The sequence below is a fragment of the Eriocheir sinensis genome, chromosome 56 (genome assembly GCF_024679095.1).
Source record: "Eriocheir sinensis breed Jianghai 21 chromosome 56, ASM2467909v1, whole genome shotgun sequence".
NCBI classification, from domain to species: domain Eukaryota; kingdom Metazoa; phylum Arthropoda; class Malacostraca; order Decapoda; family Varunidae; genus Eriocheir; species Eriocheir sinensis.
Genome location: NC_066564.1, coordinates 9,698,787 through 9,719,713, shown reverse-complemented (window position 1 = coordinate 9,719,713; position 20,927 = coordinate 9,698,787). Strand labels below are relative to the sequence as shown.

Genomic DNA, 20,927 nt, shown 5'->3' with positions numbered 1-20,927 from the left:
GTATAAACAAAAGTCTAAAAGAAGTATAAACAAACGAAGCATAAACAAAACACCCTGTTCATGTGCTATAACGTTGCCTTATACGGAAAATATTATATATATATATATATATATATATATATATATATATATATATATATATATATATATATATATATATATATATTTATATATATATATATATATATATATATATATATATATATATATATATATATATATATATATATATATATATATATATATATATCTCATCATGGCTAGCTAGTCCATCATACGGTCACTCACTTATTGAGTCTTTCGTTCAATTGTTCATTCTCTCTCTCTCTCTCTCTCTCTCTCTCTCTCTCTCTCTCTCGAGTCTTTAGCAAGTATACACGTAATCTCCTCCTCCTCCTCTTCCTCCACCTACTCGTATTCCCCTTCCTAAAGCCCTTTCCAGTCCCCAGCCCCCGTCCCTGACAGCCCAGGTCCAGAGCAGGTCAACAACGGGTCATGGCATGATTGGCGTGTGTGTGAGCATGGCAAATATGTTTACCCGGCGGTTCCTGTCCCCCATCAGGTTGGGGAAAGCGGACGACCATGCGGGGGAGGAGGGGGCACACGGGCGGGGATGAGGGGGCAGCCCGGCTGGTAGAGGAAGGGAAAGGTAAGTGGGATTGGAGGTGGAAAACAAAGTGACATAAGCAAATCTTTCACGATTCTGCATTAATGTTTACTTATACGTCTTACGTTATGTTCTTACTTTGTTAACTTCTTTGTCTTTTCTTTATTATGGCAAACTGACATATCAAAAGCTCTATTGGTAATCCGTGTTCGATACTGTATTTATGTTCAGCGGAAGCGCTTCCTTCCAAGGCCTTGTTCATTCTCTCCTTATCTTTGCATTCAAACTAATCCTGGTGCTCTGGAAATAGTTCAATCACGTTTCAGCATTCCGATGATGGACTGGTAAAACAGTGCTGCTTTCAGCGAAGAGAATGACACGCCATACATATATGAAAACAATATACCTTCACCTCTATGAACACACGAGCCGGCATCGAGATGAAAAAGCACCTCTACTCCACTGTTAAAGGATCACCAAGCGGGGAATAGCTTCCCTCTTTCTACTCTATTATCTCATTCCAATCTTTCTGCCTCCCTACCTCTTTCCTTCCCCTCCTTCCTCTAACAGGCATGAGTTACCGCCTCCTGCCAATTTTATCCCTGGCCGGAAGTTTCTGGGCCACTGAGCGTCCGGGAAAGATAGTTATTGTTTCGGAGGACTATCGTAGCTCATAATTTCGTAACAGAATAAGGGCTCGTGGCAATAAAGTGAGCACGCAATATATTATATGAAATCACTGGCTCTGCGGTGGTTGGGTACTGTACCGAGTTTAAAGGAAAGGAGGTACGAAGAACAGAAACAGAAGACAGAGGTCAGGAATAAATAAATAAGATAGCAAAACAAAATGCAGAAAAATAGGTTGAGGAGCTGAGATGAAATGAGGGTAAAGTTAGGAAGGAGAGACGAGAAAAGGATGCAAGGAAGGACTGATGCAGGTAGAGGCTATTAGAGTAAGGAAGAACAGGAGGAAACAAGAAAAGGATCAGGAGTTGAGGTGGAGAGATCAAGACAGGGAAGCACAGTGGAAGGAGGAGACTAAAGAGGTGATAATTAGTAATGAAGAGAATACGCGAGCGAATATTAGATGAACAATTTTTAATCATGTTTTAAAAATGAAAAGACTGTGAAGGAGGAAAGGAAGATATAGTTAAGGAAATGACGGATGAAGGAAAGAGAGATCATGATGAAATGCAGAATAAAAAACAAACAGAAAATATGGAAAAATGATAAAAATAAACAAAAGTAGGAAAATGACGGGGGGAGACAAATAATAGATAGGAGAGAAAAGACCAATGTGTAGAAAATGAAAAATGTAGGAGATATACGGAGACTGGAAAGCATATTCAGGCCGTGCTGTTTGGCTAGAGGGAGAAAGTGATATGGATGAAGGGGAATGTGGGCGTTATGCCTTCCGGAGGAGGAAAACGGAAGACAGGAAAAGATAGAAGAAAGAAGGGATAAGAGAAGAGAGAGAGAGAGAGAGAGAGAGAGAGAGAGAGAGAGAGAGAGAGAGAGAGAGAGAGAGAGAGAGAGAGAGAGAGAGAGAGACACACACACACACACACACACACACACACACACACACACACACACACACACACACACACACACACACACACACACACACACACACCTCTCCATAGCGTAGTAGACACCACCTCTGCTTGTCACCCGACAGGCTGAGGTTCCTGTCACACTCAAACCACTGAAGGTTTTCCGCTCATAGGAGATGTTACTATCTCCCTTTGAGGAAGAGAGCAAGGGGTGTGTGGTGCGTGAGGTCCCTGCACTATCTATATATCGGTTCTTTGAGCTCAAAACAAAACCCTTACCGGCTGGTGAGCACGAGCTCTGCACGTGTTCACGCTGGTGAATGACACATGGATAAAAAAAAATTAAAAAATGTTTACAAACACATTACTTCAACATTAAAGTCGCTTAACAATACTGAAGAACAATTTTAAATGAATCTCAACGAAGAGATTGTTTTATAATATATCATTAAAATATAAAATTTCTCAATCAATCTATCTATTCATCTATCCATCCATCCATCTATCTACGTATTTCTAAACATCGATCTCTCTATATCAATTCGTTCGTGGTTAGCAGGAGGAGCCTGCGAGGCACCGCGTGTCCTCATAATATCTAATCGAGGCTGCCAACTGTACTGAATATTCATGTGGATTATTGGACACTGAACTCTTCCTCTATTTTGCATACACTGACTGGCTGGGCCAGCGCTTTGTTTTTATTGGACAGCCGATGATGAAAAATAAAATACACATACATACATTATTTTTTTTCAGTCGATTTCGATGATGATCCGCAATGAAGCTACCGGAGCCCGACCCATACGACGGAAGAGTTTTGGTCTGTCCACTCTGTACCGTATAGTGATGATAGATGACTCTTTAGGAACACACGGATGAAAGCTAGGCCCGAGAACAATTAGTGCCAATATTGAAAAAAAGCATTTTTGAGATAGGCCTATCAGGGAAGATAGATCCAAAAGTTGAGAAAAATACACAGCAAAATTATTATTGAATTCATATGTTACATTGAAAAAAGAAAACTTTTGATAACGATATACGAAATAAAATAAAAATATATAAATTTATTAGTTATTAAAATATGTCAAATACGATGTTTATAAAAAAAAAAAAAAAAAATATATATATATATATATATATATATCTTTATATATATATATATATATATATATATATATATATATATATATATATATAGAGAGAGAGAGAGAGAGAGAGAGAGAGAGAGAGAGAGAGAGAGAGAGAGAGAGAGAGAGAGAGAGAGAGAGAGAGAGAGAGAGAGAGAGAGAGAGAGAGAGAGAGAGAGAGAGAGAGAGAGAGAGAGAGAGAGAGAGAGAGAGAGAGGAGACCTTGAGTTGAGTTACTGGCTGCCTGCTGGCAACCTGTAAGATTATCTCGCGCGTCAGTTATCACATGTAGAAGGCAGATGAAAATATCAATTTGAGCACACCAATCACTATGAAGTTATGAACATACAAAGCACATATGAATGTGACCTCAAACGTCGAAGTTCTTTTGACCTCTCATCTTTGTCTTGGCGAGAAACAACGCGATCCCAAAAAAGGAGAGTGTGACGTCATGAATGTGTCTCATTCGCCCTTGTTTCACGAGAAGGTGCGGAGAATCGAGGCTGAAGCGTGAACAAAAGAAACGAGTGCAGCGCCAAGCGAGGCTTCCTGCGGGGTCATGGAGGACTGAGCGGTATTCACTCCCTCATCCTTCAGCTGTTTGGTGAGTGTGCAGGTTCTTGTAAATTTCGAGGTGATGAATTGTCTATAAGTGACGTTCAAATTATTTTGACAATCTCCTCAGTTTCAGGTGGTGTGTGATTTCTCAAAGATGGCTTCTGCAAGTTTAGCTCTGATTTTGGTCGTCGTGGGGCAGGTATGTTATTGCGTATTTTTTACTGCTGATAGTGATTGGGTTATAGTTGGTGTAAGGACATTATATTTGTGATTTTCTTCCCCAGGTTGCGTCTCAGGGGTACGACACTCACGCGCCGTACGTCCCGCAGATCGTTGTTCCAGTCACAGTAACGGTGAGCAGTACTTGGGTTTTCCCCTTGGCTGGTAGGGTTTTGTGTATGTGAAATAACTGAAATAGCTTAAATTTCAATCCAATAATATTACTGTTAACTTAAACTCCATTACATGTGCAGGACACGGTTACTACAACTCAAAGCGTCCGTGTTCCTGTAACTTCTGATGTGTGGGTAAGCACAGTAACACAGTACACTGTCACGGCGACCCAGCTAACTACTCACTGGGGCTTTAATCCGACGTACCCAGACACGGTGACTTCGGTCATTACAATTACAAACACACCGGTAATGTGCTTTTTACTTTGTTAATCCTTTTAGTTTATATATTACCCGATTATCTGACTACCATACGGCTTTAATATACATGCGTGACACATGCATAAACTTATATTTACTTAATATTCATTAGCTTGTATGCGCAATATTCATTATCAACTTTTGTCCATCAGGTCTCAATCATCCGCCACACTGCCGGAGTGAATCCAGTCAGATCAGTTACATCAATCTTCACATCTTTCGTGACTGAAACGGAAAGAAAGGACTTGTTCCACAGCATTACCCACATAGATATCCATCACGAGGTACTAAACTTCCATATTTTTGTCTAGTGCATAAATCGGACATGATTTTTTTGTCTAGTGCATAAATCAGACATGTTGGTTAAAGTAGAAGTTTTTAGTTTTCCCAGCTTAAAACTTTTTAGCACAACTATTAACATAAATTTTCCCAGATCGAGACTGTCCCGGTGTCGTCCGTTCAGACCCTGTACCAGCGCATCACCTCCACCACCCTGTACCTCACCACTGTGACGCTCACCTCCACCACTCGCGGATATGGTCATTGATGAATTCCGTATCTTGCTCAATGTATTGTATCCTAACAATTTGACTGCATTAAAATAACTATACTACATAACTCTTTTATTCCTGTATGAAATCTTTTACCTTGTATTGCTTTAGTTATTTAATATTACATACGTACGTTTGTCCACACTGAAAATGCACTTTGGTAAAATTGGGTAGGTAAAATTGGGTAAGTGCACTAAGAAAACTTCGCTGAAATGTCCACACCAGCGACCACTCTGACTGGTTGTGTAAAATTTAGTTTAAATTTCACTAGGCAAAGCGAACTAATAAATGTCTTATGGTTAAAATAAGATAATTCTGAGTTTCAATTAAGGCTTGTCCACCGTACCGAACATTCTCTCGAGCATTGTCTCTCAGATTGCACGAGTCCGGTAAAATCTTAGTTTAAATGAGGGCAGATTTGATACTGGGTAGCTATAATTGTGCTAAGCCAATGAACAAAATACGGGGACGGGAACTCTTTGGATTGCCCGTTGAAATTTGGAAGTCAACAATGATTGGCTTATCTAGTTATCAGTAATAGTGTGGACAGGCTAATTTTAAAGGTTGATTATTTATTTTCGATGTGTTTGGCCGGTCTCCAAATTATTGAGATACCAACTGTAGTACCCTACCCTCAGACACCAGACTCCGGCCCACCTTGGTCAATAAATCCAAAAACAATTTTTTTGTGGATTTGTAAAGGACTACGTCGTTAGGACATCTTTATCAATAGTAATTCCATCTCCGGGCGTTATTCATTATTCACTTTTTAATGTCTCTTTGCTGCTGGGATCTCCACATCTACGTTTGCTTCATTCTGAGGCCGGATGTTTGATCTATATAGTTTACACTTGAAATTTTCCCTACTAAGTGCAGTTTATTTCAAAATTTTATTGGTGGTTGAGAGTTAGGGTTAAGATTTCTCTTATGCATGTTCCTTACCTGAATTCATTTAGAATCCAAAACTGGTATGCATCCCTTGACTTTTTGATAATGAAAAATAACGAAAACTTTCCTAAAATTTTAGGGGGGCTTCTTGGTGCAGTGGTTAGCACACGCGGCTCACAACCGAAAGAGCCCGAGTTCGATTCCCGGGCGGAGTGGTAAAATTTGGGAGGCTTTTCCGATACCCTACGCCCCTGTTCACCCAGCAGTGAATGGGTACCAGGTATTAATCGGGGGTTGTGTCCCGTCTTCTGGGATCTGTTCCCTTCTATAATTCCTTCCCCTCCTGTCGCTCTCCGGCATATGACCACAGATGTTGCACCGACTAAACGAAACTTTACTTTTCCTAAAATTTTAATTAAATAAGTTGCATTTAGAGTAACAGGGACAAAACTCTGTTTAAAGAAATTTGTATTTTCCCCCTCATGTTGAGCTCATTTAATTATAATGTTCAAATGTTTACGTATAACAGAACACATGGGGACCTGCTGTTCAAATCGTAAGATCCTACAGCATCTGTTGTACAAGTGGTTGGTTCCATACAAGCAAGTTAATAATATATCAGACAGCACTAAGTGGCCTAATGACATCTAATCACGACGCCAAATAATAATGATTCTATTGAGAGCAGGCAGGAGCGGCGGGGTGTGGCTGGCAGCCGAGACGGTTGTACTGATTGTCGTAATAATGATCCATCTTTGCAGACAAACTGAGGAAATTTGTCTCAGTTCACACATAAAATGACATGATCAGTTTCTATGTATATTAACGCTTTTGGAGCGATTTCCCCTCAACAGAGAAAAGTGCAGGAATGAACATGAAAGTAGTGTAAGGTAATGACGATACATGGATGTTGGCCTTGAAATTGGTCACTTAATGGAATTCTAAATGCGATTGCGAGACAAATAAATACTTATCCATATTCAGATGGACTATTGTTCCATTATTAAAGTGAGGAAGAAAATGGGAAGATCCCGATAATTTCTCGAAGCAGAAAAACACTCCAAACGATCTAAAAGCCAATTTCATACCCGAAAGAGTGAATGAGGGAATAAGGCATAAAAATATAGAAGATAACTTGGGAGGGTTAGCAGGAGGAGGGGGGGGGGGGGTGACGGTAGCGAGGAAGGTTAAGACAGGGGCTGGCTGCAGCCTTTTCGTCAGTCGATACGAAGCCGCTGTGAGGATCACATTTAATCCAGCCTGTTGAAAGTTTATTGCACCGGTTCCATTTATTCTACAATGAGGGTTTGCGTACTTATAGTATTGGCCTTGGTCCACTCTCTACAGTGTGTTTATGGGATGGTAAGATTTTACTTACAAGTTTAAAAAGTTTGAGTTCAGGCAATATTTTTTCCAAATAGGATGGCGGACGCATAAGTAAATCCTAATGTTTTATTTCTCAGGCTCCGTACGGTGCTGCGGGTCGGCCTTCCGGGTCTACTGGTGGTGCGTCTTCTGGTGGGCAGGGTGGAAGCACTACATCCGGGTCTGGAGCTGGATCTCGAGGGCCAGCTGGGTCATTCCCTGCGCCAGGCACTCAGCAGGGCACAGGCGCTTTCACGGGGAATGCAGGAGCTCCCCGTCCCGCTGGAGGTAGCGGGTCACTTCCCGGTGTTGCGACAGGTACTCAAACGACAGGTCAACAGGGCATCCCATCTCCAGGAACACCTGGCTCCTTCGCAGGGTTTGCTGGAGGATCTCCCCGCCCCGCCGGTGCCGGGTCAAGCTCGGGTGCACTGGGTGGTGGTTTTGCAGGATTCGGGGGGTCTGGTGGTCAGGACAGTTTTCAAACGGGCGCTGGTGGATCTTTTGCCACAAGGGTTCTTCAACAGCAAGCAACTCCTACAGTGACTCAAACGGTGACTGTCGACGTATTCACTACACTCACTGACACTGTTTTAAACAGCGTTGGGGTTACTCTGACGCAATTCGTATTGGAGACTGCAACACGGCCTTTAGAACAGGTGAGTAATCATAATTTAGTGAGTTATAATTTAGCTGATGTTAAAATTTTAGTTTTAATTTATAATTTGGGGTTCTAATTTACAATGTGCATTCCCCTGGAATGTTAACTTCTATAATCTTGGAACAGGTTGTCGTCACACCTGTTGATGACAGGGTTGCAGTGTCTACAACTGTAGTCCACCGCCCAGAATATGTAACTGTTACCGAAACTAAATCTGACTTCCGCCTTGTGATTGGAACTTCAGTCTCGCACGTGACTATTACTCACACTTCCTACGCAATCACCCACGTTCCTTTCACAATTACCGCAACGGAAACGTAAGTGATGAATATCCTGAATTCTTGTTTAGAAACTGGAAAGGGAACTTTATTTTATAAAATATCCCTAAAATCTTTGTTAATCATTGTGCCCAATTTATCTTGCATACGGAACCCGAAGTTCATTGTTGTACCTAACCTATATCATTGTTAAAATCACTAACCTATATCTTTCCTCATTGTACCTAACCTATATCTTTCCTCATTGTACCTAACCTATATCTTTCCTCATTGTACCTAACCTATATCTTTCCTCATTGTACCTAACCTATATCTTTCCTCATTGTACCTAACCTATATCATTGTTAAAATCATTGTGCCTAATTTATCTTGCATACGGAACCCTAAATTCATTGTTGTACCTAACCTGTATCATTGTTAAAATCATTGTGCCTAATTTATCTTGCATACGGAACCCTAAATTCATTGTTGTACCTAACCTATATATTCATTGTTGTACCTAACCTGTATCTTTCCTCAGTGTCCAGATCACGTCTCCAATGGTAAGGACCGTCATCAGAACTCGGGAACAGTTGGTGACAGACTACCGCACCCTTTTCAACACCGTTTACGTCCACGGAGGCTATTTCTAATTCTCCTTTGAAAGAATATGTAAAAAATATATAAACTATAGCTTAATAAATATTTACCATAATGTTTTAAAGTTTCATTTTCTTGCTTTAAATTAACTTGCACAGCTTATCATTCCTATACATAGGATTTCCTATACATAAGAGTTAGTGACTTAAGTGTTGATAAATTTTAGACCAAATATAGAAATTAGTGTGAAGAACTTCGAACAAGAGTAAGCTCCTCCGGAGCTAGACAAACTTCAATAGGTGAATCGTACGCTAGACATACTGTCAACATTTTACACTGAAAGATATATCCAACTAGACAAACTTAAATAGGTGAATCGTACACTATAGACGAACTGTCTAACATTTTACACAAGTGAAAGATATATCTAACATTTTACACGAGAAATATATCTGCATTAGTATGAAACACTCGCTTGTCAGGTTAGTATGAAACACTAGCTTGTCCTGTAAGATGTGTCCTATGTTAAGGTTATAAAGTGTTGGCACTAGATTTTTAAGTTGTCTGAATTTTAAGTTGGTACTTTATTTGATCCTCGAGATTACCGCACACGCAACTAGCCCTATGCGCCCCCGTAGAAATAGACTACGAATTAGCGGGCATGGCAGTCAGCACACCGCCCTCCCATTCATCAGTTCGAGCTGTCAAACTGGCACCTGCATGGTAAAACCGGGAGTTCACACCGATCCCGTGCTCCGGGGTAATGGGTTATTTCCCGCCTCAAGCTCGAGGTCTGTTGCGACTGAGATCTCAAACTTATGCCCTCAACTTTCTTACATTTAAGTATGATTGAGCTTGTTCACAAACTGCCATTTCTAGATTAAAAGGATTTTTGCCTCCACTTTCCTCACCTTACGCTCACTCTTCTCAACTTCCGCTGGAACGAATATTAGACATGCTTACTGCTCTATTGAAGTTGCTAACAGTTATATTACTCCCGCGTCCCTAATGTATGACTTAATAATCGATGTCCAAATTCTAGAATAGTTAAGCAGCACGAGTTTTTTTTCTTTTCCTTTTAAACTCTGGAAAATCATCTTCCTTCGTCTGTATTTCTAAATTCTTACGACTTGAATGTTCATGAAAAGTAGTATCAGGATACCCCTTTAATCGAATCTGACACCCTTTTGACTGCTAATTAACTCTGCGTGAGCAACGCTAAACGAGCCTTCTTTTTTGCCCCTGAATTGCCTCCACACAGGATTACCGTTGGGTTACTTGCTTAGCTGTAAACCAATCTGCCTCGCTGCCACGAATGGGACTACACTAACACAAAGCCACACCATTGCTTTGGAACTGTGCGACGTCGAGATGAGTTATATGAAATGACAACTGTCTAGTCATCAGTAGAGGTACACGACTACCTACCATTACTACACTAATCAGGAAACTAAAGGTTGTAGTTTACTAACGTTGACACCGGAATTGGTGAAAAAATAGTACAAACCAGAGCACAGTGGAGGAGGTTCATAAACAAGAGCGACCTCATCTTAAATAATGATGAAAAAAAGACGGGTAAACAAATGCAACCCGTGACACCCTAACCGTGGACCAGTGGCTGAAGGGATTTATGGTTTGGTGCGGATCAGTGTGTTTAGCTCTGCAACATGATCGCTTGGCCCAAAAACCTCTTTGGTGCCATTTCATGTCACATTTTCACTCGAGTTCTGCTATTGGAACATCAAAACTGGATGGCAGATATAAATAAGCTGAAGTTCTGAATCCAGTGGCAACTGTTTTGTAGCCCAATAACGTGTACTTCATTAATTTTAAAATAGCAGAATCTAACATTGGTGTAATCTGAATTTCAACATACCATAAACTTTTACTGATTTTATAATTCGATCCATGTTTTATATTTCATCCAACCGCATGACCGACGATATGTCTTTGAATGAGCTATGATGTCAAGAAGGGTTTGCGGACGTGAATGAAGGGCTGCCGAACCAATGAAGCTTAAATATTTAAGTTAATGACTCAATCAGTTTTTTTTTTTAACAAATCGCTTGGTCAGGGTGATGTATATAGTTGTCTAAAATGCAAAGATGGAAATATTATTGCAAATGATTCCTTACGATCGTAAATTATTATTATTTTTTTGTTAGTGAAAGAGACAGTGAGGGGGGAGGGGGTACTGGTAATGGAACACAGAGCAGCGGTGATTAGCATTGGCAACTAGATAAAGTTCGTCCCACTTTCAAGAAAACGGTTGGACCTTTTATTGGAATATTTAATTTCAAGATAGGAAGAGGTGAGAGACCTTCATATATTCGAGGTGCAAGACAAAAATAAAAGCTACGTTTTTGGGAAATAATATCGTAACGAACAATCGTATCGGTACCGAGATTTTGACAGTGTATTTCCACACACTTTGAAGGGTATCGCCAACCGAATAAAGGCACTTGTCCCTATACCAAGAGGGTAAGTCATCAGTGTCAGGCAAAGATACGAACACAACTACCAGAGGCCCCGCCCACCTTGTTCCTTCTCCCCCTCCATCCTCCTCTCTCCTTCTCCCTCTCTCTCTCTCTCTCTCTCTCTGGAAGAAGATACTATACAATAATAATTTTTTTTTCAATTAAGGCATGCTTGATGTGATACTGGGACTTTAATTTTGAGCATAGTGATACATCTGACATGTGAGAGTAGGATGAGGTGGTAAATGATGACCTACATTGATGGTAGAACGATGACTACCATGATTGTTGCCAGACTTTCTGTCACAGCCGAGGTGTGGGAAGGTGCGGCGATCACGACGCTTTGAGGACGACTACTGGACAACGGATAATATCCATGAAAGTGTCGATCCTCTCGGTATTAACCTTGACTGTGACAGTGATGATGATGGGGATTTAGTGTTAAGTTGTGAAAGAGATTAAAGTCTTGATTCTTCTTGTTTTGTATCCTTAGTAAACAAGAGTGTCTTGCCATCACTATATTATAAAATAAAATTAATAATATCATAACCCAATGTCCCCATCCACCACCTCAGTGATTCACTTTTAGTACTACCTCAAACATTTTATACCTTCGCAATTCTTCCCGTTACCATACTTTCACTCTTCCTGACAATAAAATTAATAGCACCACTATAATTTGGCGATAAGAGCACCATTACTTTTATCAGTCCTACGAAAACGTACCATAAACCACCAAACCACTACGCTACCAATAGTTACGGAGGTAATTAGGCTATATAAGTAACACACGTACCCTCACTCTTCAACTTTAAAGGAGGCCTGCTATCATTATTAGAGTATATAATATAACTACACTATGCATTTCATTCATTATAGTTACGAAGCTACATGAGAGAGAGAGAGAGAGAGAGAGAGAGAGAGAGAGAGAGAGAGAGAGAGAGAGAGAGAGAGAGAGAGAGAGAGATATTAAGGGAGAAGGGAGGAGGCGGAGGATGAGAGGAGAGGAACACAAGGTGGCGGAGGTAGTGTTGTGTTCGTATTTTTTTGACACTGATGACTTTACCCTCTTGGTATAGGGACAAGTGCCTTTATTCTCTACTTGTGGCGGTTGGCGATACCCTTCAAAATTAAGGCAGTGTGAAATACACATCGCAAAAAATCTCACCGATACGATTGTTCGTTACGATATTATTTAATTACATATAAGTCATAGTAGAGTCGTATCTATAAAATTTGCTTAAAGTGGTCATCCTTCAATTTACACAATTTGTAGCATTTACGTGTTGATGATCAAATCTATATTCCTGTTTGTAGCACACGTCTACTTGACAAAATCTTACTCCATAGATCCAGCGTTATTTTTTTTTTTTTTGTCTGAGGAAATCCAAGTCTAGGCCAAACACTAAAATCGAACGCGCCGCTCGTCCTGCGAGGCTATCTGTTGGATCCCTCAACCGATCCCCGCAGTGTCTTCCGAGAGCTTCAACAGAGAAGGTGGGGTTTCTAGTGCCATAGTTAACATAAGAACATAAGAACGCAGGAGTCTGCAAGAGGCCGGTAGGCCTGTACGAGGCAGCTCCTTTGACCCTAAGCTCCCGTGTATCTAACCCCACCTAATATCGCTGTCCATGAATTTATCTAGTCTATTTTTGAATGTGACAATTGTATTAGCACTCGCCACATGACTAAGCCTATTCCACTAAGCCTATTCCACTCATCCACCACCCTGTTAGTAAACCAATTTTTGCCTATGTCCCTGTTGAATCTGAATTTATCCAGTTTAAACCAGTTACTTCGTGTCCTACCCGGTTCTCTTACCAACAAAACCTTATGAATGTCTCCCTTATTAAAGCCCTTCATCCATTTATAAACCTCGATCATGTCTCCACGCACCCTTCGCCTTTCTAGAGAATGCAAGTTTAACTGTTTGAGTCTTTCCTCGTATGGCAAGTTTCTCAACCCCTGAATCATCTTAGTCATCCTCCTCTGCACCGATCATCCTCCTCTGCACCGTAGTTGTGTTGTGTACATGTGGTTGTGCGTGGCTTTGGTTGTTTCTGTAATCAATCTTTCATTCCAGGAGGAGTATATACCGCCGAGATGGTTAATGTATTTGCAGCAGTGCTTCTTGCCTTCGTGACCCAGGTAGGTGTATCATGTAATCTCTAGTAGTTACGTGAATCTCCCTTATACTTCATTTAATTTAATGGCTAATATTGAACGTGGTTCTTGTATTTCAGGCTGCAAGCCAGGGGTATGACACTCATGTCCCATACGTGCAAGCTCAGGTTGTTCCTGTCACTGTTACGGTGAGTTACCTTCTTAATTCTGAGCCTTGTGTCAAAATTTTTATTTGAATTACTGCTATCGCCTAAATTAATGGATGTACTAGTGTCAATTACTAAGAGTCTCATGGTTACTGGGATTGTTTTTAATGTTGGAGAAAACTATATTAAGAGGACTAAGTAACATTATATTGCAGAAACTATATATTGCAGAAACTATTAAGAGAACTAAGTAAAATTATATTGCAGGAAACTATTACGGGGACTCAAACTATTCGAGTTCCAGTAACTTCTGATGTCTGGGTTAGTGATATTGTCACTTCACCAGTCTATGCCACTCAACTGGTGACTGAGTACTCCTGGGTCCCCGTTGACAGTGTTACTAGAACAACGCTGATGACTGTCACTACCACGCCGGTAACTACGAATGTTCACTGTATTCTGCAATTAAGTTTTATTGGTACCATTGAGTGTGTAGTGATGGAAGTAGCTATTTTCAGTATTCATTCATATGAACTGTTATAGATTGACTTTTATACCCTCTCTACAGGTGTCCATGGTCAGTCAAACAAGTTACGTAAACCCCACACGGACGGTTGTCTCCGTTCACACTATTTTCTTAACTGAAACTGCAAGGAAGGATCTATACCACACGGTCACGCATGTTGCTCTTCATCACGAGGTACGATAGCCCAATTATCTTCAGATTACTCATTATGCTTCATATTATATAAATTTCTTCCAATTTCAGATATCTTAATACGTGAATTTCTTCAATTTCAGATAGAAACTGTTCCAGTGTCATCGGTCCAAACGCTAGTACAGCGTATCACAACCACTACACTCAGCATCAGAACTGTGATTGTCACTTCTACCACAAGAGGATATCATTGAAGATGGGGTGAAATATTCATATTAATGTAATGAATTAAGAAGCAATTATATTATTAAAAAACTGCGTAGTTTTCTAGTTTCCCAGTAATTTGTAACTATGTAGGTCTGGAGTGCTCTACGAAGAAAGTATAGTGGACAAACACTCAATTAGATTACAGATTAACCTCAATTAGATTACAGATTGACCCCATGAACTCCATTAGGTAAACTATTTAGGTAAACTATTTATGCTCGCGGAGCATAAACGGTTTGTTCGGCTGTACTGGTGTGTATATGCTCTGTCTTGTTTGGTAAGGGGAGGCGGTGGCTGAGTCGTCAAAGTAACGGCCTCGTGTTCAGGAGGACGCGAGTTAAATCCCCGCCCGGTGCCACCAAGCTGGGATTTTTCAGCCGCCGCCGAGTGGCTTAAAACTACCCACATGCTGTCCAGAAGACCACCTATCAACCCGGACTCTAGGTTCTAGGATCAAAGATGAGCTCTGGGAGGGCAGCATGAGCCAATGCAAGATGGCGCCACTATAAACACTCGCCTGCGCCAGAACGGGCTGGGCCGACCATCAGGACCTACCGGAGAGAAACCTTGGACCGACCATCAGGATCCACCGGGAAGAAGCCTACCGGCGCAATAGGCTGCAACGTAAAAAAAAAGCTGTACCCACATGCTCTGTCTTGTTTGGTAAGCTGTACCCACATGCTCTGTCTTGTTTGGTAAGCTGTACCCACATGCTCTGTCTTGTTTGGTAAGCTGTACCCACATGCTCTGTCTTGTTTGGTAAGCTGTACCCACGAACACTATCCTTTATTTTTTTTTTTAACTTACATTACTAAATTCTTTAAAGGAGGATAATTAATATGCACTGAATTTATACATGCCTTGATAGTCCTCTTATGCACATGTAGGTTATTTTTATAAACACTAATCTTTTAGTCAATGGTTCTAGATTCTAAGACTTACTTATGGGACGTGGTTTTTGTGAATGAGGTATAAGACTGGCGATTAAAGTGAGAGGTATAAGACTGGTGATTAGAGATAGTTGAGATACAATAGTCATTTGAACTTTCTCATTCACATGCACTAGCTGGCCGCAGGTCAGGGTGTCTTGGTGTACTATATCACTATTGTGTGGTATGCGTTTTCCGTATAATTCTCTCTGTATATATACAAAGTAAGGGATCGGTTTGAATTAAGCGTGTTGAGCTAGTGGTATGTCTAGCCCGGAAGGGCAGGATGAGCAGCTGGGTTAGCTGCATAACGACCACCAGCGCCGGGATTCGAAACCAGGCCCGGGGATCCATAGTTGGGCGCGCGAATCAGCTGACTACGGAGACTCTTCTGGTGTCAAACTTGAACTGGCAATTACAGTGGTAAATGCTAGAAGACCTCTTAGTACATACTAAATATTAGATAAATGAGTAATATAACAAACTTAAGATATCCCTTGGTGACTGGTGGGATATCTTGGTGAGTGCCCACAACAAAGACTACAAAACTCTTTAGTAGTTCATTTACTTTCCAACGTATGCAGCCTTGCTCATTTACTTTCAAACTTATGCAGCCTTGCCTTTCCGTAACATCCAAGGGTGACTGACAGCTACACAGACAGCTGTTTCCAGTGGCAAAAAAACAGACGAGTCTATATTACGGTGAGAGCATGTTTTGAGTGGTTTCAATAGCTGGAGGCAAATACCTGCAATATTTACTGCCTCCCCCGCCACTTCCTTCACCAACGCCAAGACCTCCATATACGACCCTCAGCACCACTGCAACCACTACCTTCAATGCGGTTATAATTAGCATTAACTATTACCAACTGAAGCACAATATACACAGTTCCAAGCTTGTCATCACCATATGCCATCATTAATATCCCATCTACTATCACCATGGCTGCTATCCTCTCTAACTTCCCATACGCACCATAACTTTTTATTTTATTTCGCCACATCATAGTCATTACAAGCACCATTATAGGCACTACCCTCCCCCGGCTATCACCACTGTTAATACTATAACCACCAATAAGTCAGGCAACACAATAATCAAAATCACCGCTCACAATAGTCTACATGAATGTCGTAAAAATAATCACTACTAGAATCATTACTACCTCTTCTATCAAATTACTATTTGCCAGTTTCTATTATCTTTCAATAGCATTACCACTAAATTGTTGATTTGTTTTGGCTTTTTTTTAATTTTTCTTACACCAGAAAAGGCGGCCAAGGGACAATGGAAACAGAAAAAAGGCCATGAAACGACTATTCAACGGCAACAAAATAATGGAATAACAGCTACACAGTTCATTATTTGAGGATTTCATTAAATAGGTAGAAAAGTACCTTCCACAGTTTATCTTACAATAACAGAAGTTAGTGTTCCGATGTTTTGAGAAATACCGAAACAGCGAATCATCTGACGTCAGCACTGGATAGTCCATGAATCTGATAACTGTTTGGCAATTAAAGTGTTTGAAAAGCTGAGATGGAAAGGTGGAAAATTGGTAGGTGAAGAGAGGGGCTAGGCGGTTAGGGAGAGGGAGGAGAAGGAGGAGGGGTGGGGCACGCTGCGCAGACCGGGGTAAGGGGGGGAACGAGGTGCCGTCAGGGTTGGATGGAGGAACGTCACCATTCAACACTTGCCTCTCCAGCTCTGCAATTGAGGAGCAGTAGGAGACGGTTGATGTTCGCTGTGAGTATTATATCTCGTGTTCAATTATGTGTTTGATACTGCAGGATGTGATCAATTGTTATAGGGAATTTGTTGTCTGTCTTTTCCTTTGCAGATGGGTTGTGACCAGTTATTGTGCGCTCTCGCTGCACTTATTTCAGTTAGTGTTGTACATGGACAAAGATACCAGGTTAGTCTAGTGATGTTTTTTTTTTTTTTAGTAAAATGTATTGGTATATACGCTTCATTAATGCCCAATGACATTCCTTTCCGACTTTATTCTTCAGGTTCCCTATGGCTTAAGGGGATTCTCCCGGTTCCAAGGAGCACAGTCAGCACAGGAGAGTCAACAGGGCGCCGGTGATGTGTTCATATTGGGTAATATGAACGAGAACTTGGAATTTCAGAGTTCCTCCTCGAATCGGCTATCTGATGATACCAGTCGACCAATAGACTTTCAAAGCACGGTCGGTGATGCTGGACAATTCACTGGGTCTTTCCCAGGAACAACGCAGCAGTCCAACGCTGCTCAATTCTCTGGTCCTTTCGCAGGATCAGTGCCTCAGTCCAATCTCTTTGGTGCACAAAGACCATTCTTTCAGAGACAAACTGGTCTAGAGTCCCAGAGTGGGAATTTCCAAGCGCAATTTCTTGGTGACTCGAGACCTTCAGGTCGGTTTACCACCGGTCCAGTCTTTCAGTCACTTGGCTCGGCGTCTTCTGGATCAAGAAAGATTATTGAAGCTCGCCCTGATGTCACGCTAACCCGCACTGTCACCTTAGACAGGTTTGTTACCACAACAGATGTTGCATTCGTGGAGCAGCCCCGCACTGCCACCATCTTCAGCTTCCTCACGCATACGGCTGTGACCACTGTGGTAAGTTGTCAGTAGAGTATTTTGCAACTTGTCACTGCGGAATAATAATCTAAAAGTTGTCCCTGTAATTAATGATCCATTCCGCTAAGTCTTGATATGCTTCTGGCAAGCCCGTACATGAAAAAAAATCTATAGTTTAATCATAGTGCTTTTTACTTTCATGAACAGGTTCTTCCCACCCCCGTGGATCGTAACGTAGTAGTCAGCACGGCGGTGGTTACACGCGCTCCGCTTACTGTCACCGTGACGGACGTCAGATCTGAATTCCAGTACGTCACTCGCACGGAGCTACGATACGTCACCCTGACGCATACATCCTACAGTTTCACCCAGGACACCCTTCTCACTACAGTCACTAGAGTGTGAGTTATTTTCTATAGTTAACTGTTAAATATTTTAAATTATTCCTTCGTACCACCACTCATTAATTTTCTTACCCAGGCAAACCATCTCTACAACGGTGACCCGAACTGATATCAACACAGTCACCACAACGTTTACGGAGAATCGCACCGTCATTTCCACGGTCTTCCCGTCCTATTACTAAATCCCTTTTGTATTGATGTGAAATATATAACTACTGTTTTCGATAGTATTCTGCTCTATCCTTATGACCTGATGTCATCCATACATGGTAGGTAGCTTAGTATGTTAGTCATGTAGTAAGGCACAGCATGTTCCTTACAAAGTTAAACACCGTTATAGATTATAGTTAAGCCTAAGCTTCTTAACATTAAAAGCCCAATAAATACTATCTTAATGCTACTTCTTTTATGCCCCTCGGAGAAAATCACCACTGAAGTGGGATACACAAATATTTGTTAAACTGACCCTCACGCTCTCCCTCCACCTGCAAGGATAGCCCGAAGCAGAGTTAATGTGTTTGAGCCATGGCTCATTGTGGTTGCATGAAGTTTTCTCAGCTCCAGACGATTCACATTGTTGTTTACCAACACAATCCTGTTGTCCAACACAATCCTAATTAGAGAACCATGTATCAATGTTTGACTGGACTCCACTTTGTTTTACGCTTAACCCTAATGCTATGCACGCTCGATCGAAATCAGAGAATGAGGGTATGACTTAACGTTGTTCACCTATGGAAAGCTGGCAAGTCCGCTGTGGACATAGGGAAGCTTGGAAACTCCGGCAGTCCTTTTAGCTTGTCCAGTAGGGAAAAAAATCGGTAGTAAAGTGATTAGGACAGTCTGAATTAAGCACAGCAAGCCAATCCCTAAGTGAATAATGGCACCAGGTAAAGCACACGCGGCTGAGGCCCGAGCACGTGATCCCACAATGTCAGCGGCCACAGGCGGACAGTTTTCATGTTGACGGGCTCACAGCTTGTCCCCGCGAACAAAACGGAAAAATGCCCTTGGTGGAGGTCTAATTTCAACATGCACTGCCCGGTAGTACGTCGCTGCCAGACAATCTGACACCTTTATATAATTTCGTTCCATTTTTTTTTTCACGCACATAGTAACAATATCCAACACAGAGCTAGATTCTTCAGCTCCTTCCTGTTACGCATAGTTGTGCAGCAAACGGCCTTACCGAAGAAAACCGCGGGTTTGACAGGCCCGGGCTATAAGACTGCCGTTTGAACGAAAATACGTGTGCGCCCTCGGACTTTACCCGGTAAATGAGAGAGAGAGAGAGAGAGAGAGAGAGAGAGAGAGAGAGAGAGAGAGAGAGAGAGAGAGATTATTGAGATCTATCTGTCTGTCTTTGTCTCTGTGTCTGTCTGTCTGTGTCTCTGTGTATGTCTGTCTGTGTCTGTCTGTATCTACTATATACAGCATACAATTTTCTCAAAAGGTTATTGACACGTGTGCAGCCTTAACCTAATCCTAATTGATAATCAAGAGTGGCAATGTACAAAAGTTTAAGTTGCTACATCCTTAATGTTACTGTTACTATATATACTATATATATTTTACTTAAATATATTTCCCGTAAGTGTTATTTCTCACATGTTTTTGATATCTTTTGTTTTTTTACATTTGTTCATCATTTCATTTATATTCCCGTGTTGGAACATCCAAATTATCTGACTACTGACACAGTGTATGTTGGAGTTTCTGTACTGCCAGAGCGAGGGACATTCCATCATGTAGTGGTTCAAGGTGTGGCAGCGAGGCTCTTCACACAACTTAGTTAGTGTCTTGGTCTGTGCAGGCAACCCCAATCTCCTAGTAATACTTGTACCCAAGTCGTAAGCGTGTACAGAGCGACTCTTTCCACTTGCTGGTTTTACCCGGCGGGCCCTGCCCTGCCTTTCACCGGGCAAGTCCGCGTGCACTTTATATTCTCGTCCATACGGCAGTGTCTGGCTCAGTCGTCCACTCCAGCTTGCAGCAGCTCCGATCTATGTTTGATACTGATCACCGCACTGTCACCATACTATATAGACGACAGTTCATAAAAACACCATAACGCTGGAATGTTAATGTCTCCATTTTAACCCTTACTTTAGTGGCTTTTTCTAATTTCCCGTCTATGTTGGCTGCAGAATGTATTTCCTGTTTAATCCCACCGACACCTACGTTTTGTATATCCTCCGAGATTGTCTGGTATGCTGCTGCTTTTGTTCTCTTTTGACATGACCATTTTCACGTTCCACAGACAACGGCGTTCCCGATAAAGGTTTATCAAATTAAGAATCGTACAACTTAACCAGTCATTTTTGCTGGGAGATGTAGACCCTGGACAATCACGCAAAGTCATTTGCGATATTGACGAATGGACAAATTGTTTACTGCACCAATCCAATTCAGTAGTGACCATTTCCATTGTACATAAAATTTCTAGCTTTCTCATACATTTGAGTATCACTTCAGTAACTAGTGCTCAGTTGGCTTTTACGAATACTTCGCGTGCACGGGTGAGCTAACGTATC

The 20,927-nt window shown here is 41.4% G+C and overlaps 4 protein-coding genes across 4 annotated transcripts; all 4 read left to right on the top strand.

Moving 5' to 3' along the window:
• Nucleotides 1-3,924: 3,924 nt before the first annotated feature.
• Nucleotides 3,925-5,119, top strand: LOC126984275 (uncharacterized). Its single transcript, XM_050837898.1, has 5 exons — nt 3,925-4,047; nt 4,133-4,201; nt 4,322-4,489; nt 4,654-4,785; nt 4,935-5,119. The coding sequence occupies exons 1-5, from the start codon at nt 4,003-4,005 to the stop codon at nt 5,046-5,048; spliced, it is 528 nt and encodes a 175-aa protein (XP_050693855.1). The 5' UTR covers nt 3,925-4,002; the 3' UTR covers nt 5,049-5,119.
• Nucleotides 5,120-7,136: 2,017 nt separating this feature from the next.
• On the top strand, nt 7,137-8,938 carry LOC126984271 (uncharacterized). The gene is made up of 4 exons (XM_050837892.1): nt 7,137-7,302; nt 7,404-7,964; nt 8,093-8,283; nt 8,765-8,938. Exons 1-4 carry the CDS (start codon nt 7,240-7,242, stop codon nt 8,874-8,876), a joined length of 927 nt encoding a protein of 308 aa, XP_050693849.1. The 5' UTR covers nt 7,137-7,239; the 3' UTR covers nt 8,877-8,938.
• Nucleotides 8,939-13,383: 4,445 nt separating this feature from the next.
• On the top strand, nt 13,384-14,546 carry LOC126984277 (uncharacterized). Its single transcript, XM_050837901.1, has 5 exons — nt 13,384-13,448; nt 13,544-13,612; nt 13,838-14,005; nt 14,139-14,270; nt 14,372-14,546. Exons 1-5 carry the CDS (start codon nt 13,404-13,406, stop codon nt 14,480-14,482), a joined length of 525 nt encoding a protein of 174 aa, XP_050693858.1. The 5' UTR covers nt 13,384-13,403; the 3' UTR covers nt 14,483-14,546.
• A 2,538-nt stretch (nt 14,547-17,084) lies between these two features.
• LOC126984268 (uncharacterized) lies at nt 17,085-18,616 on the top strand. The gene is made up of 4 exons (XM_050837887.1): nt 17,085-17,171; nt 17,438-18,028; nt 18,197-18,390; nt 18,470-18,616. Exons 1-4 carry the CDS (start codon nt 17,094-17,096, stop codon nt 18,573-18,575), a joined length of 969 nt encoding a protein of 322 aa, XP_050693844.1. The 5' UTR covers nt 17,085-17,093; the 3' UTR covers nt 18,576-18,616.
• The last annotated feature ends 2,311 nt before the right edge of the window (nt 18,617-20,927 follow it).

What these genes read in the sequence shown, in the direction of transcription:
- LOC126984275 (XM_050837898.1), top strand. Translation starts at nt 4,003, where the DNA reads ATGGCTTCTGCAAGTTTAGCTCTGATTTTGGTCGTCGTGGGGCAG. An exon ending in TTTTGGTCGTCGTGGGGCAG is followed by an intron (nt 4,048 to 4,132) that starts GTATGTTATTGC and finishes TTTCTTCCCCAG; the next exon opens with GTTGCGTCTCAGGGGTACGA. An exon ending in TTGTTCCAGTCACAGTAACG is followed by an intron (nt 4,202 to 4,321) that starts GTGAGCAGTACT and finishes TTACATGTGCAG; the next exon opens with GACACGGTTACTACAACTCA.
- LOC126984271 (XM_050837892.1), top strand. Translation starts at nt 7,240, where the DNA reads ATGAGGGTTTGCGTACTTATAGTATTGGCCTTGGTCCACTCTCTACAG. An exon ending in CAACACGGCCTTTAGAACAG is followed by an intron (nt 7,965 to 8,092) that starts GTGAGTAATCAT and finishes ATCTTGGAACAG; the next exon opens with GTTGTCGTCACACCTGTTGA. An exon ending in ACAATTACCGCAACGGAAAC is followed by an intron (nt 8,284 to 8,764) that starts GTAAGTGATGAA and finishes ATCTTTCCTCAG; the next exon opens with TGTCCAGATCACGTCTCCAA.
- LOC126984277 (XM_050837901.1), top strand. Translation starts at nt 13,404, where the DNA reads ATGGTTAATGTATTTGCAGCAGTGCTTCTTGCCTTCGTGACCCAG. An exon ending in TGACTGTCACTACCACGCCG is followed by an intron (nt 14,006 to 14,138) that starts GTAACTACGAAT and finishes CCCTCTCTACAG; the next exon opens with GTGTCCATGGTCAGTCAAAC. An exon ending in ATGTTGCTCTTCATCACGAG is followed by an intron (nt 14,271 to 14,371) that starts GTACGATAGCCC and finishes CTTCAATTTCAG; the next exon opens with ATAGAAACTGTTCCAGTGTC.
- LOC126984268 (XM_050837887.1), top strand. Translation starts at nt 17,094, where the DNA reads ATGGAGGAACGTCACCATTCAACACTTGCCTCTCCAGCTCTGCAATTG. An exon ending in GGAGACGGTTGATGTTCGCT is followed by an intron (nt 17,172 to 17,437) that starts GTGAGTATTATA and finishes TTTATTCTTCAG; the next exon opens with GTTCCCTATGGCTTAAGGGG. An exon ending in CTCACTACAGTCACTAGAGT is followed by an intron (nt 18,391 to 18,469) that starts GTGAGTTATTTT and finishes TTTCTTACCCAG; the next exon opens with GCAAACCATCTCTACAACGG.